This window comes from Phoxinus phoxinus, assembly GCF_949152265.1.
Source record: "Phoxinus phoxinus genome assembly, chromosome: 15".
NCBI classification, from domain to species: domain Eukaryota; kingdom Metazoa; phylum Chordata; class Actinopteri; order Cypriniformes; family Leuciscidae; genus Phoxinus; species Phoxinus phoxinus.
In genome coordinates this window covers 3,223,706-3,242,786 of record NC_136890.1, presented here as the reverse complement: position 1 = coordinate 3,242,786, position 19,081 = coordinate 3,223,706, and the positions used below count along the sequence as shown (strand labels likewise).

The following is a 19,081-nucleotide window of genomic DNA, read 5'->3' as shown; positions in this document are numbered from 1 at the left end:
TGATGGTTTGATATCTACCTTTGTTTTTAAGTCCCCAAGTGCATTTACATGCACGTTCATAACCCGATTATGCTTGGGTGTCGTCATGTTAACGAGTCATAAACGGCTTAAAGTCTCCCTGTAGTCAATAATTTTATCCCTTAAAACTCATCTTTGATCACCAAAATTACATATTTAAGTGTTTTTTCCTTGAGAACTTTTTTTTTTTTGTTACGCCTTAAAATATCTTGAATGTAACTCAACAACCTTGCCTCATTTAGTATGCGGGGTTCTATGAATATGCAAATGAGCCCGCCTCCAATCCACTGGTTGACGATCACACGTTGATCTGATTGGTGGTTACAAGGTAGTTTGTGACGTCAGAAACACCAGCGATTTCAAACCGTGTTTTTGAGACTGTCTTTGGTTCACTGCAGTTTTAAGCAGAAAATACTCAGCAATGCTGTCGACTTATGAACTTACACATGGTTTGTCTTAAAGCAGATTAAAAACACCACATAGACATATAACCACGGTTTGAAATCGCTGTTGTTTCTGACGTCACAAACTACCTTGTAACCAATCAGATCAACGTATACTACAATATTACAATGTTATAATGAACTACCGTATTTTCCGGACTATACGTTTTTTTTCATAGTTTGGCTGGTCCTGCGACTTATAGTCAGGTGCGACTTATATACCAAAATTAATTCATACTGACTGAGATGAATCAAGAGAAAACATTACCGTCTACAGCCGCGAGAGGGCGCTCTAGTTAGCGGAGTTGTTCAGAAGCGACACCGAGGAAGAACTCAATGTATTCAGTGTTGAGGAGTGAGATCGGGAGCTTGGTGAACTTGCTGACCGGTAACATGTTGGACTCGCTGGCTAATGTAAGTTTAGCCTATTCAGCCTCACAGGTATATGTTCTTTATGCTATTGTGCAGCTGAATAACTGTTAATGTGTTACGCTAACACACCGGACACCTTCAGCTGTTGTTCTGTGTGCTGTTGTGGAGCTGAATAACTCGCCTTTCCAGATTAAATGTCTGTTCTTGGTCTTGGATTTTGTGAAATACATTTCTAAATAAATGCGACTTATAGTCCAGTGCGGCTTATGTTTTTTTTCCTCTTCATGATGTATTTTTTGACCGATGCGACTTATACTCCGGAAAATACGGTATATGCCTTTCTCCACTGATGTTCTGTGTTGTTCAAAGCGTTTCTAAGGATACTGATGCGTGACTGAGATGCGAACGGGAACATGGTTTGTGTAACATTAGCAACACATTATTAGCGGTTTGATAACATAGTCAAGCAAAAGGCTAATCAATCATATTATTTACCGTTATGTGTCTGACGTTGTAAAGAGCGACACCAATGTGCAAGCGTTTACCTCAGTAAGATGGCCGAGTGGATCTCTGAGCTGAGTGAGTGGAGGCGGGGCTCATTTGCATATTCATAGAACCGTATACTAAATGAGGCAAGGGTGTCGAGTTACATTCAAGATATTTAAGGCATGAAGAATTTTTTTCAAGGAAAAAACATTTAAATATGTCATTTTGGTGATCAAAGAGGAGTTTTAAGGGATAAAATTATTGACTACAGGGGGACTTTAAGTGAACATAAACAGTTGTGACATATTTAAACGTTTTTTTCCTTGAAAAAATAACGTAACCGACGAGCTGCGAGGAAAATTTAAGATCAGTAAGATTAGCTTCCTCCTCATTTCAAAAACGACTTGTTTAAAACAAAGTACTTCTCTTTAATTTTTTCACTACTTTTGGTCCACAAGAGAAATATTAAGAAAATAAATGAAGACAGTTATATACTGTAAACAGCACGTTAAAGTAGATTCAGCTCTAGAGCAAAGTTTGCACATATCCACTGACTCGCCTTCATGGTTTATAGAGTAAATATTTCCAATATTGTGCAAAAATTTCATTTACCAACATTTGCTTGCAAAATAATGGACAGATATTTAGATTTCGCATACGTCATTACCTGTGATAAAATCAAGTAAATTATTAAATAAATGAGTAGCTAAATAAACAAGCACGCTAATCAATGAATCAATCAATGAAGGCCAGTATCACTGATACGAATACAGCTACTGATGTCTCGATGAAAATGATTTCCCCCCCCAATTTTAAACATTAATTATAGCCATTCAACATTACAGTGTAATTGAAAGCTATCGATTTTTTTTAAATAAATGTCATATTTATGTGCCCTTCCTGTCTACAGGTAGGAAATATACAGAAATTGAATAATTTATCAAACAGTCTGCACTGCATACATTATAAATGAAATATAGATTAATCCTTATTAAAGCTACAAAAGTTATTAAGTCAATTTTCTTTGTTCTTTGATTAACTTTACAGACAGATTTAGTGGCCGCTGTCTCTTTAAGAGCAGCCGCTGCTGATCTCACGCGCCTCATTCTCTCACAACTCTTCACGTTCATTTAAGACTTTAATTTACTAATTTAAGGCTGCTCTAATGAGGATACGTGACAAGACTGACAGTTTGGCATAACTGTGTTATTGTTTGTTCAAGCGCGAAAGAGAACTGGATTCTGACCAAGAAGAGACTTAAACTGCAGTTCCTCGACTGGCCACTAGAGACCGGCTGCAGAAGAGTCGATCCCATGAACCCCCATGTTAATATGCCCAACTTTACAGCAGAAATATATGTTTACAGCCTGGTGCAAAAGGTCATTTTGGTCTATATAGCTAATTTTGCCCTTCATGACAACTGTGAGGGGGGTGAATATTTTTATACCTCATCCGTTTAAATTATATTAAGGCTTAAAGTTTTGCATAATTAATAGCGTGGCCACTTGAGTGACGGGTGGATTGCCGCTGATGCCACTACTAGCCGCTTGTCTGTTAGCGTCACGTCACCTCGGCTAATCCGCATCGCTGCACATTTTTGTTTATCCGGGAGTGATACGCGGCCAAGATGGCGACGGCCGGCTCCGCCCACTTTGGGCTTCAAAAATTATCTTCAGAAACATACGGGTGACGTCACAGACACTACGTCCAAAATAGTGTACAGTCTATGATACTGGCGCGCGTCTTTCTGTGGGTTCTGCGTGTCACATAAAGAGGACATTCACAGGCAGCGCGTCCTCATTTGATTTGTTGCGCTTGAATAGTTTAAAAGCATTTGCATGAATAGGAGAGTGGTCATATAATGTAACGCTAGCCAACGGATGGCAGAAAAAAACAGTGCTGCGTTAAATATTTTCAATGCGTTAAACTGGAAAAAAATTTATCACATGCGTTAACGCGACAACTTTGACAGCCATACTTAAAGGCACACTATGTAGAAATTGTACCTTAATATAACAGCTTCACAGTAATTTCAGTGGTAAACAAACTCATAGTAGGGTGAATCATCCTGGTAGTAAAGCTTGGGGGGGGACGCCGCTGGAAAAACCAGCAATGCAAGTTTGAGAGAAACGCCCCCGACAAATCTCGCGAGAATCACGACTTGCTTTACGGCAATGACGTCACACACATCAACAACATATGAAGCACCGCTCTGTAAGCACGAAGACACTTGCGCGCATTTCAGACGTGATACTCGACGATGGAAAGGCAAAGAAAACACGGTCGGAAGAGACTAGGAAAAGGAAAAGAGAATCTGACCGCGTGAGGAACCGGAGAAGAGTCACTCGGTCAGGCTTTCACTCGTTGGCGCGAGCTAAAAGCAGCACTGGATGCGACAGCGATGCTGACCTGGCGATAGGGTTGATGGACTAGTAAATAAATCTCTTATTTGTAAACTTGTTTGCGTTCTACGTTGTATGTTGTTGCGCTTGCTTTTAGTATGTCATTCTTTTACGATGCTGTTCATTCATCCATTATATCAGACGACGCTGTTGACGTTGATTCCTGCGATTATCATGAGAACAGTTGTCAATATCTCACATAATTATCAGGACATAAATAAGCCTAGAGGTTGTAAATAGTGTAAACAAGCACAATTAGCAAACTATTATGATAAATTGCAATAATAATCATGTCTAAAGACATCATAACGGCCAATGTTATGAAATAATGCGACGCACATTTAACTTTATTGATGTCATCTGGCATTTTGTAATGTTTACATTACAATCAGAAAACACTAATTAAATTATACAGTAGGAGTTGAATAACTCGCCTTTCCAGATCAAATGTCTGTTCTTGGTCTTGGATTTTGTGGAATACATTTCTAAATAAATGCGACTTATAGTCCAGTGCGACTTATATATGTTTTTTTCCTCTTCATGACGCATTTTTTGACTGATGCGACTTATACTCCGGAGCGACTTATAGTCCGGAAAATGTAATCAACATAATGTACATTACGCATTACAACAAATGCCTGCAGAGGGCGCCACCGGCCTGGTGATTGTTGTTACCAGTGATCATTTTACATACAGACGAGGATCTTTGAATCTCGCTCATCAAAATTAATGAATCTTTTTCAAGTCATTTAGTTAATTTCAGCAGAATATAATTAAAATCTTACATGTTAATAGCCAAAGTTAATCGAATAAGAAAACACTATAATACAGCCACGGTGTTAATTCACCTGCACCTCCCGGTCTGACTCGTTCGCCGTTTTGCTTTGTCCCGTCACTTCCCCCGTCTGAAGCTATACAGTCTGCACCGGGAAACAGAAATGATTAGTTCACCTCTCGAGTCTTTCGTTCTTTTGTCATGTGACCTCTTCCCGGCTCAGTATCTTGCAACAAATACAACACTTTCTCCATCATACGGATTAAGTTTAAAGCATTAACCATCTCTTTATTAACATATTCAATGTTATGGAAAAGAACCATTATTACCATTCATGACCATCAAGAAAATCACAAATTTATAAGTCATAAGAAATTAAAAAAAACTACAATTTGATACCAGAAACGCATCACATAACTGTATTAATAATGAAAATAACTAACTAAGAGCTTGTTTGTAAGGAAGGTTGGGATTTATGGTATCCAATACAACAATAGAACGAACGACTGGAAGACTCTGGAGGTGAACTAATCATTTCTGTGTTCTGTACAGAAACTATAGGATGTTGAGCATGCGCGGGAAACACAAAATGAGTCGACCCGATGTTCTCGAGTCCAGGCTGGGTAATTAGCACCCGCCACCAGCCAATGGCGGGTACTTTTTCAAAGTGGCGGGTGACTTTGCTTTGTATACCAGCCACAGTGGCGGGTGCGAACGACTAGCGATCGTCACTTCAGTCGATAAAAACCTGAATCCATGGCAATTCGAGCGTCTTTTATAGTTTTTTTTATAGTATTTTATTTTTATATTTACGCCCCTAGGGCAGGGTTTCGGACCGATTTTCACGTCATAGTTCACACGCGGGCCTGGTTTAGGCTTATCCTACTTTTTATAGCCTATTTTAGACATGTATTAAAATTAAATATGAGAAGTTGAAGATGGAAAAACAAACATAGAAAGACGTTTTATAACCTATCACACTGACATATGACAGTCTGCTCACGCACACACACAGGTTTCCTGGCGGCACGACCCAAGATTCGCGCGACCGGCTCGCTCTGTTTTTAGTGTCCCCGCCAGAAGCAGAAGTATAGCGAGCGTGACTTCAGCACAGCTGGAATAGTCAAAGAAAAAAGTACGACTGGATTAAAACCTTCCACTGTGGATGCGGGGATTTTTCTTCACGATACTGAAGTACTGACTGTTCTTAGCCATGTTAGGGGCTGTCTTGTTGGTTTTCGTTTGAAAACGACTTTATTTTCATTAGTCTGTTGGAAACTATTGGAAATAAGAATGGCCATGTTCTGTAGTGAAGACTTGATTTTTGAGGTAAGATAACCTGCATGTTTGTTTTTAATTTAATGTCATTTATTTGATTTCTTTAGATTGTAGGCGTTAGCTCATTTCGTTTTATTATAAACGAAAATTATAATAAACGTTTTAACTAACTGTCTGTGTGTGAAATGCTTAAGGTGTTTTATATCTATGGATTTTATTGTAGCCAAGTAAAGTGTTGATTTGAGAGGCTAAATGGATCAAACATGTTTAACTCGCTGTCGGCTGTTTGCTCATCATAAAAAAGAAAACAAAATATCCGATCATTTGTCTAAATTAACTTAATAAAGAAATGAAAAGAAACATAACTACTTCGGCATTGAGAAAAAAACAGATCTATTTTAATGGCTGCAACATAGGACAGGCTGTGTAATTTAGAGAATCATTTATAAACCTACGCCAACACAGGAGAATACATCAGTGTGTTTCTAAAATGTTGTTCATCGCGATTTCAAAATAAAAGTTTCACCGTTGCTCTGAGTTTGCATGTTTTGATGTCCACATGTTGTTTTTCTTTCATAAGTATCAGAAGTGGACAAATATTAAAGATTTCAAATAAATCTTTAATATGACTCGAGCAGGGTGGGAATTTAACTTTTTTTGAATAAAACTGCTGCGTCTGTGTAGATTAGAGAATCAAAGTGTGTGTGTGTGTTGTGCACACGCTACATAATGGCCAAGCATGCGCCCTTAAAATAGCATATGACTAACGCGCGGCGCCACTGTCTTTAGACTGGGTTTCTCCTGGTCAGTGGCGGAATTGTTTTCTAAAACTGCAAAATATCCCCAGGGAACGTTTGCGCCGGAACACACTCCTCTCTTCACTGAACCGCCCCCCCCCGAGCGCAAGTTCATTCCCTAATTTACCGCTGTGCGTCTATGGAGGGGAAAGTCCGCTGTGCGCGGGTGAAAAATAGGAATGATACATGTGTCGGTGTACAAAGTCCTGGGTGCAAGATACGGCCCAGGTTAAGAACATGGCGCAGGACGTGTAACTGATCCCAGCGTCAGGCTGAGACTAGCAGAACACACTCGCGCCGCGGCCGGCGCTGCATTGCACCGGTGTGTGATAGGGCCCTTTGTTTTCCACCCGAGGACAGAAATCCTTCCTCTAAACTAAAGCATAGCATATTTTCCACATCTGCATGAATGAAAGTGAGAACATTTCTAGATCTTATTTAAAGTGAAATTTACTGCTTCAAAAGAATAATGTTTAAAATAGTAGGCTTCATGTTTTCAAATATCTGAAAAGGAGGCATAGTGATGATGTGAGTAATAATACATCTCATATTCAAATTATGCAATACAGTGAGCCAACCCATTAATTAACCTAAATTATTATTTGTGGAACAGAAAAAAAGGCTAAACAGATAGCCTAACTAATCCTAATAGCTATATTATATAATAATACGGGCTGCTGCTTTACTTTTGTTTTGTTGTGTTGGTTTATTCTGTGATTAAAGTTACTGGATTGCTGGTTTCCTTCTTCCTTGAGCCGACATGTTGGAACACGAGCGTTTTTAACGCTTTATTTATAATCACAACAGACATAACAAATGCAATACATGAATGGTTTGACGTCACTACCGGGAAATAACCTGATTTATTAATAAAGTCTCGTAGTTTACTTGCATTGTCAGGTTATTAGTTTGCATGCAAACTGGGACAACAGGTTATTTCAATATGCTGATTTTTGTAAGTTATCTTATCAGCATATTGGTGTGCATGCTAATTTTTTTTTTGTTCGGTGTGTTTTTGGTACAGAAGGGGTGAAAAAACAACAATAAGTTTATTTTATATAAGCGCCTTACTGCAAACTCAAGATCACTTTACAATGCAGTAATAAATAACATGACAGCAAGAATAGAGAACATGTACAGAAACATAAGCATACATAAAATGAAACGGAAAAACGTGAGGCGAAAAGATTTGTTTTAAGTCTTTGGCTCGGTCTTTAACTAAAAAAAGTATCAATATTGCTGTAAACTCTTCGTACTGCAGTTTATGGTGCAAATGGAGGAAGAGGTTTAAAGTGCTTCCGCTTTTGGATAAAACATATTAACAAACTGTATATTTTAGTATAATAATTATTGTGCTTCCTTTCTTTTGCGCGCCGTCTGCTTGACGCACATGAATTGAGTTTAACAGTGACTTGCTTGTTGTCAGGAAGAGCCTTTATGCAAAAATGATTTCTAAAACTTACAGATAAAAAATAAAAACAACAACTATAAAACCGCATCACTGCGTATCTAGTGCTGAGGAAGAGCTGAGATTCAGATATGCTAATGGAGGGTTTGGTTTCCGATGCGCATTGTAAGTAGTCAACCAATCACAACAGACTGGGCCGTCTGACCAATCAGAGCAGAGCAGCTCTCAGAGAGGCGGGGTTTAGAGAGACTGAATCCTTGATCGAACCGTTTCTGGAAATTATGAGTGTTTTTTGACCTCGGATGCATGTAAACCTATTGTAGGAGACTCCAAAACAAAACTAGGGACCTTTAAAATAGCATAATAGGGCAATTTAAACGTAAATTAATCTATTAAGGACATAGTTTTTTTTTTCTCTCCAGGAAACAAACAGAAAGGACATAAAACTGATGTATTTTGCAGTATAATAGACTGTCACGACATGAGTAATTCACTGGATTACACTGGTTCACACTAACCGTCTCCCTGAACGGTGGTGATCAGGTGACCATCCAGAAACAAGTCCAAATTAGAGAGGTAGGACGACGGACCTCTGTCTACAACAACTTCATTCAGCACCTGACAGAGGAAGACAGATTCATTATTTACAGACAATAACACAACAGCTTTACACATGAAAATATCAGAAAGCAACAAAAACACAATTGAATAACTGCCCAAAAAGTAAATATTCTGAAGTGAAGAATATCATTGTTCAAGTTGGTTATATCGACATGATATCGGATTAAGGATTATGGGGACATATTATGCAAAATTTTTTACATGGTGTTTGAACATAAATGTGTGTCAGCAGTGTGTACACAACCACCCTATAATGGTAAAAATCCACCCACTCCTTTTATTATATTCTCCATAAATCATAAACAGTGACTCAAAATGAGTCGTTCGCGTTTTCTATACATTGTGTCGCCACGATGTAACAGACCCCGCCCACAATCCTGTATCAGTGAACACAGAACACGTTTTTCCCATCCCACTTGTCCATTGCTTTTCTATGTAAACGTGCTTTGCTGGAGTATCCGAAGCATGAGCTGTAAAGGCTCCGCCCTCTTCTGGAAAGGGGCGGGAGAAGCAGCTCATTTGCATTTAAAGATACACACACAGAAAACAGCGCGTTTTTGCGTTCACACAAAAAGTAGCATTTTTGGGCATGGTATAATAAATGATCTGTGGAGCTGAAACTTCACATACACACATTCTGGGGACGCCTGAGACTTAGGCTATGTTTACACAGAAACGATCTGAAGAGAAAACGCAAAAGTGGCGTTGCATTATAACTTTTTATTCTGCGTTTAGACGAGCGTTATTGGGGGGAAATCTGCGTGCATATGGTGACGCAAAAGTGTGTGTGATTGGATGTAGTGTGCACTCCAGGCGGCTAGGTGGCGATGTGAAGCACTGACAGTGAAAGAGACGCTGACACAGTTTGTCATGTTTAATACGGTAAAGCTGCTGCTTTAACCCTCGGCGCTCTTCGCGTGTCGCTCAAAAATTACAGATTTTTTTTTTTTTTTTTTCAATAAAATGAATGCTATATTTTTAGTTTGATAATGTTTCGTTATTTTCCAGTACTGGACAGTAAAAGTACTGTGACGTAAACACGTACGCGACGCCTTCACTGTCTAGCAGACTTTCACGTTTTTACCGTTTTTACCCTTTAGACGGGAACGCGACGGTGGAGCGTTTTTAAGATTTCCACTCTGGAGGGTGGTTTCACTTTTTTGCGTTTTTAAGCCCCAAAAACGCCGTCGCCGTGTAAACGAAAGGCACATCTGATCAAATATTTGTACGTTTTCACCCGCGAGCGTTCGTGTGTAAACAGGGCCTAATATTACATCTTGGCCATAATAGGTCCCCTTTAAAATCAATTAGTCATTTGGCCTGCCTGAAAGACAAGTAACGACTAAGAAAGCCTTTTACTATTAAGGGTCATACACACCAGGCATTTATTAGTGACATGGACATAAACTGTGGTTGTTAATCTTAGCCCTTCTGACAGAGATATTCAACAAGTAAATATGCTAAATGACCTTTCAGCACACACACACACACACACACACACACACACACACACACACACACACACACACACACACACACACACACACACACACACACACACACACACACACACACACACACACACACACACACACACACACACACACACACACACACACACACACAATAAGAAAAGGAGAACTGCACAGAGCAAACTACTGCTTTGAATTTGTTACAAAAGTACTTCTTTTATTCAAATAAATGGTTTGTCAGCATGCAGTGTGCATTACTGTGCAGGCAGCGTCGCTGATTATTAAAGAAAGCAATCTCAATGTTTGTAATGTTACAAGACACCATCGAGGAGCATCACACCATGTTGTGTTACAAGTAGGCCAATAATAACTTTTTGCACATATCATTTCTTCTTAGTTGTTTGTTATCAGTGATGTGCATTAGGGTATCATGTTACTACATCTTACAGGTGAAACTCGAAAAATTAGAATATCGTGCAAAAGTTAATTTCAGTAATTCAACTTAAAAGGTGAAACTAATATATTATATAGACTCATTACATGCAAAGTGAGATATTTCAAGCCTTTATTTGTTATAATTTTGATGATTATGGCTTACAGCTTATGAAAACCCCAAATTCAAAATTAGAATATTGTGAAAAGGTTTTCATAGAAACAAGTGGATGTTTATTTTAATGGCGTCTCGGATCACCTCGAGGATTATTTTGTTGAAAGATGAAGCAGCAACTGTATTGGATCGGACTAGTCTGGCTATCACCAGACCAAGCTAAATCTTTTAATTTCTACTGTAAAAGAGGCGAGATCAACGGGCACAGTTCAAATGACTCTGTACGCAATTGGATAGTCCTTCAAACAATCAGCGACGCGAAAAACTCCAGGCAGGAAACGTGTCAACAAACGTGTTGGTTTGTAGCATTGATCAGCGGTTTGGCACCGAGCGATTTTTGCAAGTTGTGCAAAAAAACAAAACATGAAAGTGAGTGGTATTTACACCCACTCGTGCGATTTGTTTGCTAAACTAAGGCTACGTTTACACATGGACAGCTTTTTTCAAAAACGGACATTTCACACCTTTCAAAAATAACATTGTGCACACCTGTAAGTTTTAAGTTTTCAGAAAAGTGTTCGTTTACACGAACCCGTGTATGCCGTCTAGAGCATGCCAAACCTGTAGGTTGCAGTGTCACGAGAAGCTCAAGCCCACGTTAGCCAATCAGAATCCCCAAAATAGTCGCATACTGTGACGTCGGCTGCCTAAAACTTTCTCAGAGTTTACATGCAAACGAAGTTTTCCAAAATCTCCACTCTGGCCGGAGTTTTTAGAAAGAATCGTTTTCAGAGGCGAATTCTCCGTTTGCATGTAAACGAAGGGAAATGTCTCTGTTTTTCAAAATAACAATGTACGTGTAAACGGGGCCTAAAGGAACCCATTGAGCCTCGTCGAGAGGTTAAACGGAGTTGGATTGACGGTCATGCGAGAGACGGGTAAATCAAATAGTGTGTGTGCGCTTCTCTATCGCCATTGGGTTAAACCCGCCAAAAGTGCGCCAGATGGATAAGCCACTTTGTGATTGGTACAAAATAAATGTACAGGTTTCCAGCCTGATCTGCAGGGCGAAATCAAACCGCCGGCACACCAGGCTGGGTTTACACAGTCTAGGAGCATCATAAACCGCAAATAAATGATTTTATAATGCTTTGTCTGTAAATTATTGTTTTATATGGATAATGTTTTATCAATAGTGAGAGGGCGTTGATACTGTTTCCTATGCAATGACTTTAGCCAATAAAAATGGATAATTTCAGACAGAGGGTCAGAATGAGGGTTGAAAATAATAGTTTTCCTCATATATATTTGTTTTTGGTGCAAAATACCCACAAAGCTTTATAAACAAAGCTTTTTATTTCCGGACAATAAATCGCACTTTTTTTCATAGTTTGGCTGGTCCTGAGACTTCTAGTCAGGTGCGACTTATATACCAAAATTAATTAATACCAACTGAGATGAACCAAAAATGAACCATTTTTTGACTGATGCGACTTATTCTCCGGAAAATACGGTATAAGTGAACCTCAGGGAACATAATTTAAAAAATCCATGTTATGACCCTTTAAAATGGTTTGCTTAATGACGGACATGCAAACTTTGAAAGGACAATCATTTTAATTTAGTTGGGACATTTAAAATGAAAAATCTAATATGTAATGCAAGAAGCTGCTGAACAGTTAGTGTAACGCGAATACTGGAAAAGAAGTGTAATTCCCTTCATCATTCCAGGAAATGTGGCACTCACTTGATACTGCATAGTTTTGTGTTTGGGTTCGGAGTCTCCGTTAGTGATGATTAAACTCGATTCCTCCACAGGTCCCTTCTCTCTGCACTCTTTCACTACCTTCACTTCCAGACGACTGCGTAAAATAATCGCAGCATTTCCTACAAAAGAAAACACTGCATAAATCCTCTACACACACAACCATTGCATTTCTACACTGCATGACAACAAGGTTTTCATGAGAAGAGGGACGGCTTGAACACAAACAAGACATAATAGAGAATTTGATCAGTTACACTTTATTTCGACGGTCCACTTTATACATTGTACTAACTATAAGTAACTTTGCAACTACATGTCAACTAACACTTATTAGAGTACTAGTAGACGGTTAGGGTTAGTAGTTGCAAAGTTACTTAAAGCTACAATATGTAAAAACCAAAATCGCCGCTAGGGGTCGCTAAACTCTTACAGTAACACAGGCGTAGGTTGATGACGCAGTGACGAGCTGAATGATGGGACTTGCTGTCAAGCTGATGGATCTAATAATGTTAATGGATGAGTGAAAACATTCATGTTTTTTAACACTACAGTGGTATGAAGGTCACGCTAATAATAGACAGATATCACACGCGAGTCCCGCGGATATACAGGAAAAAGGATTAATTCTACCGAACTACCCGCAACTGCTGAATTATACTCACACAGGACAGTTTATTTGACTAATGAAACTTGTGAGGTAACGCAGCGCTGTTCACACGCTCTAACGTTACACTGTCTCACTAAACGGCATGTGTTGAAAGTTATAATGTTATTCTATGTGTTAGTACGTTTGCTATATGAAACTAGCAGCTTACTAGAAAGCTAGATCAACATTAGAATAACATACAGATCATATTCTAACATTTCATCATGTTGAGCTATATAACATTGATTAGTTTTATGTACATTTGCTCACCTGTCTAATAAAGAATGTGCAAGAGTGGTGTCGCTGTCAAGTCGTGACTCGTGAAGCTCTGTCAAGTCAAAGTTAGTCGTGGACGCTAGGGCTGTAATCAACCAAAGGAAATCTTGGTCGACTGAAGTCCTGAAATTTTCGACTAAAAATCGACTAAAAATGACGTTAGGAAAAAAAACTTTAAATTAATTAGCTGCGCACTGTGCGCAGTACTTGGTAGCCTTGTTGTCCGCCTAAATGAATTATAAATAAACATTAAAAAAAAGTAGGCTATTTGCAGTATATCAAATCGTTTTTGACCTAATTATTTTGCACTGAAATGAGTCTGACACACGAGTCTGTCGCCTCTGACAGCGTTGCATCACGCACACCTGCGCAATTTCATAGCCTGTGATTTCAGAAAATAGTACTGTTGTCAACTAGTGATATCATCACAAGAACTTTTGAGGAATATGCAACATAATTTAGACAATTGTTTTTATCATATGTATTATAATAACTGACAGCTCGCAGAGTGAGGCTGAACACAGGAGCGCGGCTTCGCGGCTGAGACACGAATAGACTATTAACTTAAAGCTTTACTCTCTCTTAAACACAAAAGGCACGTCCATTTTAATAAAACAATTATATTTATTAAACAAACCAGATCAAGAGCAAAAACGAAATAAAGTGCATAACTGAAAATAAAGCACAGGCTCAAAACTAATACACGCATTGCGCATTGGGCTACAATCATTTTTTCCCGTTTTCTATAAAAAAAAAAAAAATGCTGCCACACTGCCGATGTCTTTGTTGACATGGTAGAAGAGGACTGACTATGAATTAAACGCTCTCACAATTAAATAAATAATATTCAGCAAACCTTCTAGTAGCCTACTTTCTTCTATCTGTCTCTCTTCTCCGGTGGGTTGGGCTAATCCAAAAGAAGTGAAAACAAGGGGGGTGTTCTGAAGACAGACTGTTACCTGTGAAACAGGGGTGCTCTGAAAACACCCCCATTAGCAATTAGTGCTTTCCACCTGATGAAACGAACGCGGCACAACTGATGAAACAAACGCGGGAAAACTGCTGAAATGAACGCGGAAAAACTGATGAAATGAACGCGCCAAAAAATCGACCAATCAGAATTTTGGTCGAGCAAGAACGTATCGACCAACAATCGACTAATCGACTGGCAGATTACAGCCCTAGTGGACGCTAGCTCTCGGCATCTCGAAAACACCACGCTGATATTGAGCCTCATTTTAGTTCTCCTTTTTTGTCCCAAAGTCTGCTTGCCACAGTCCATAATGTCTGAACGAAATAAAAACAGCGTGCCGCTAAACGTTACGCACTACGCAGTTGTCCACGTCTGTCGCCATGGTTACGTCATGGCTATGGCAGTACTAGCGGAAACCGAGGATAACGCGGATATTGCGTCATTGACAGGCAACATTTTTTTTCCGGGACGGGCCATTATTTAAAATTGGAATTTCTCTGAAATAAAAAATATTTTGAGACTTTTGTGATATTGTAAGTACACAACTGCAGGAAATATATCACACTGTGCAAGTGATTTTAGGATATTTTAGTACAAAATTCTTACATATTGTACCTTTAAAGTCACAAGAATGTCTAAAGTGGACCATCGAAATAAAATGTAACCATTTGATTTTACATGCTGAACTTCTAGAAAAATTATGTACCCTATCGCTCCGAACTGGAAAAAACGTCAATGAGCCAATGGCATATTGAAGAACGAACAAAAGGGGCGGCTAACCGCACACTGATCCACTCAAGACTGGAAAAGTCTACAAAAACAGTTTTTTATTTTAAAAATTGCATCGTGCAAAAAGTGCATGCGAGTTAAAAACAAATAGACACCAGCAAGCAGACGTTTCAGCACATTGGGATCCGTGTGCGGTTATCCACCCCTTCTGTACATCTGAACTTCTCAAATCTATTAGATTGAACTGATGTCTATTGTTGGTCCCAGGTAAAGCAGTTTTCATAAAGCAATCTACCTCACTACTGTGACACAAGAGCAATAGCATTCCTATAAATCGATACTGTAAAGCACAATACCGCTGCAGAAGTGTAATGATTATTGAAAGAAAGCAGATGGGAAAGTCCAATAATTCAGACCCAGTTTTGACAACCTAGAACCTGAGAAAAGTGTCAAATATAAACTGTGAATAACCAGATGTCCTCTCATTGTGTAATGACTTACCTTCTATAACCTGGTTGACCTGAGATTGGTATGTGTCGAAGTTAAATGGTGTAAGAAATCCCAGAGAACCCAAATGGAAGGCCATGACCGGAGGCACACTCTCCTACACACACACACACACACATTTATATTTAGGCTTTTAAAGGGTGTTCACAGTAATTTGCAGTAACAAAGCTACAAGAAGTAACTCAATTTCAATTTGAGTTTGCAATCTCTGGCAACATAAACAACATAAAGTGAGCATGTACAATGCAGTGGGAAAAAAAGTTGAATTTTATGCAAATGAGCAATGACCATGGGCGCAAAATACATTGAAAAAAATAATAATCAAGATTATGATTACAGATGCCATGATTAACAAAGAGTGACAACTCAAATTACGTCAACTGCTGATGCGTTTAAGATTTATATTTACAACGAGTGTTTGCAGAAAAACACACGCTCACACACGCACTCTCTATTTATACACACACGATACACACACACACTCTCTATTCACACGATGGCGCGCGCACACACACACACACACTCTCACTCTCTCTCTCTCTCTCTCTCTCTCTCTCTCTCTCTATACATATATATATATATATGCACACACTCTCTCTCTCTCTCTCTCTATTTGCACACACACACACACTCACACACACACACACACACACACACTCTCTATTTACACACACACACACACTCTATTCACGTGCGCACACACACACACACACACACACACACACACACACACACTCTCTCTATATGCACACACACTCTCTCTCTCTCTATTTGCACACACACACACACACACTCACTCTCTATTTGCACACACACACACACACACACACACACACACACACACACACACACACACACACTCTCTATTTGCACACACACACTATTTGCACACACACACACTCTCTCTCTCTCTCTCTCTCTAATTGCACACACACACACTCTCTCTCTCTCTCTCTAATTGCACACACACACACTCTCTCTCTCTCTATTTGCACGCACACACACACACACACACACACACAGAAAGGAAAACACTAAAATATCGCAGAGACCGAAGCAAGCATTGCAACATCGAGCACACCCAGGGATCACCCTGACCTTTACCGACATTATGAAAGTTTACATATTTTTGGGGTCTTTTTTTGTGTGTAATTAGCAATGGCTCTCTAACAATAATACTACAAAAATGAAACAAAACAGATTGTATATAGTTATTTGACTTATTTCTTTGTCAGTGCATTATTCTGTCAGTTAAGAGAAGATTTTCAAACCTGGAAAAGAGAGGAAGCATACAGCAAAGTCCCATCTCCTCCCAAGCAAATGATGAAGTCGACACAATTGGAAATGTCATCATAATCTATGAAACATGTCAACAGGTCACATGTCAATTTTACAAATTTCATCTTTACTCAGGATCACTTCAGTGTCTAAGTCCTAAGCAGATTTTATAATCACTGCAATGCTTTCCCTTTATTGGAGAACAGTCGTCAACTAAATGCAGCTGCCTATTTCTGTCAATTCAAGGTCGATTATACTGTAGTTTAACTACTTTAAAGTCCCCCTGTGGTGAAAATCCAGCTTTTAACAAACTACCTTGTAACCAATCAGATCAACGTGTGATCGTCACCCAGTGGATCTCTGAGCGAGTGATTGGAGGTGGGGCTCATTTGCATATTCATAGAACCGTGAATACTAAATGAGGCAAGGGTGTCGAATTACATTCAAGATATTTTAAGGGGAAAACATTTTTTATATGTAATTTTGGTGATCAAATATGAGTTTTAGGGCGTTTTCACACCTGAAAGTCCGCACCAAGGTCCGAACCAAAGTTCATGTTTTGATACATTTGGTAAGTCTTGGTTTGGTTTCACACTGCAATTATGCGAGCGCACTAGAGAACTGTACATGACATACGTGCGTCCTGTCGTCATCATCTGTGTGCGCTGCATCTCGACAGTGATTGGTTTGTAAACGGACGTGCGTCTGACGTCAGCGTGTTGTCAAATCGGCGGGTAACTTTGACAACAATGAATGAACAGACGCATATTGTTGAAACTATATTGTTATTATTATGGTATTACTACCTGCAGCACGAGGCTAGTTCAAATTCACCAAATGAACGTCCTCGCTGTGCAAACATTTGATCGTCGCCGGCAGGAAAGGAGGAGACTGCAAGCGTTTTTCCAGTTGACTTCTTATGTCGTCAGACCATATTTCAAATAAAAACCTTGTTTCCTCCTCTCCCCATGTGCTACCACGGCTCATTGTTCCTGCTATCTTTGTCTTCTTCGGCTACGCGGGAACCACCGGAACTTCCTGTAAATGGTCAGAAAGTCCGAACCTTACAGAAAATGCTTTCACACTATAACGAACCAAACCTTTGTTCAGTTTGATCCGGACCGAGACTACCTCTTTTCATCGGACCAAATTTCGTCTGTTTGGTCCGGACCGTGGTCCCGGGGGAGGTTTCACACCTGCAGTTTTGATTCGGACCAAACTGAAAAGTCCGAAAGTCCGGACCAAACAAGGTAGCTGTGAAAGGGCCCTTAAAGGATAAACTACAGAGGGACTTTAATTGTAACAGTTTCAAAGTAGCACATTGCGTGGTTGTGTAAAAGTCATAGAAATATATTAAACTGACAGCACACAATTTGATAATATTCTATTATGTATTCCTCAATGCACACTGAAGCGCACACACACACACACACACACACACACACACACAAATTACACGAGGTATAACAAAGTACTTTTGGATAAATCCTCACCTTCTCTAAAAGTGCAAAAGTTCTTCTTGACGGAGACAAAGCTCTCATTAGCAATGGCTGGATCTTCAATGACTTTTCTCTCCACATAAACAATCATATTTTTTTGCTAGAAGCCATTGATGCAGAGAAACAAACACAACGACAGAAAAGAACAAATATGAACATTATGCTTTGATTTTACTCGACTGATTTGAATTTAAAAAACACTTTACAAAAGAATTTTCATTAATGAAATCAGTGACATACCAAAGATGCTCAGTCAAATTTTCACAAACAGTTGTGGCCTTTAGGAGTGTGCATATATTACACAGTATTGCTGGCTGGTACACCGGTTCATCCAGTATACTGGTCTCAATTTCGCGTACAATATGCATTTTTTAAATACCGCCGTACCAGAAAGATCGCAATATTGTGACCTCTATTAACTGCAGATCATCACCAGCACTGCTTTCATTTGAACCATCTTTTCCCTTTGATGCACACACTCAACGGCCACATCTGCATTTTCTCTTTTTTTATTCGGTCTTCTCACCTGTGTCAGAAAAACGCAGAGATCTTTGAAAGGCTGTAGCAGACTGGCGTCTCTGATTTTCTTTATAATAAGGACACTTTTAGGTGGCTTGTTCCATGTCAACCTCTGACTGGCTGGATCTTGTATATGCCTGAATAGATAGATATGAACAACACACTTTTGTCAATATAGTAGGGGTGTAACGATACCCTCGTGTCACGATTCGATACATATCACGACACAATATTATTGCGATACTCCAAAACTTTATTTTGAACAAA

The 19,081-nt window shown here is 39.2% G+C and overlaps 1 protein-coding gene across 2 annotated transcripts in view; it reads right to left on the bottom strand.

Annotated features, from left to right (window-relative positions):
* Nucleotides 1-19,081, bottom strand: part of nadka (NAD kinase a) — a 39,443-nt gene that overhangs the window by 4,508 nt on the left and 15,854 nt on the right. The window contains exons 4-10 of one of the 2 annotated variants that reach the window (XM_079638371.1): nucleotides 18,822-18,951; nucleotides 18,290-18,395; nucleotides 16,790-16,875; nucleotides 15,513-15,615; nucleotides 12,367-12,506; nucleotides 8,498-8,597; nucleotides 4,570-4,641 (exon numbers count right to left, since the gene is read on the bottom strand). In XM_079638371.1, coding sequence (XP_079494497.1) covers nucleotides 4,570-4,641; nucleotides 8,498-8,597; nucleotides 12,367-12,506; nucleotides 15,513-15,615; nucleotides 16,790-16,875; nucleotides 18,290-18,395; nucleotides 18,822-18,951 — 737 coding nt within the window. The remainder of the gene's footprint in view (nucleotides 1-4,569; nucleotides 4,642-8,497; nucleotides 8,598-12,366; nucleotides 12,507-15,512; nucleotides 15,616-16,789; nucleotides 16,876-18,289; nucleotides 18,396-18,821; nucleotides 18,952-19,081) is intronic. The other variant, XM_079638372.1, reaches the window with a different exon arrangement.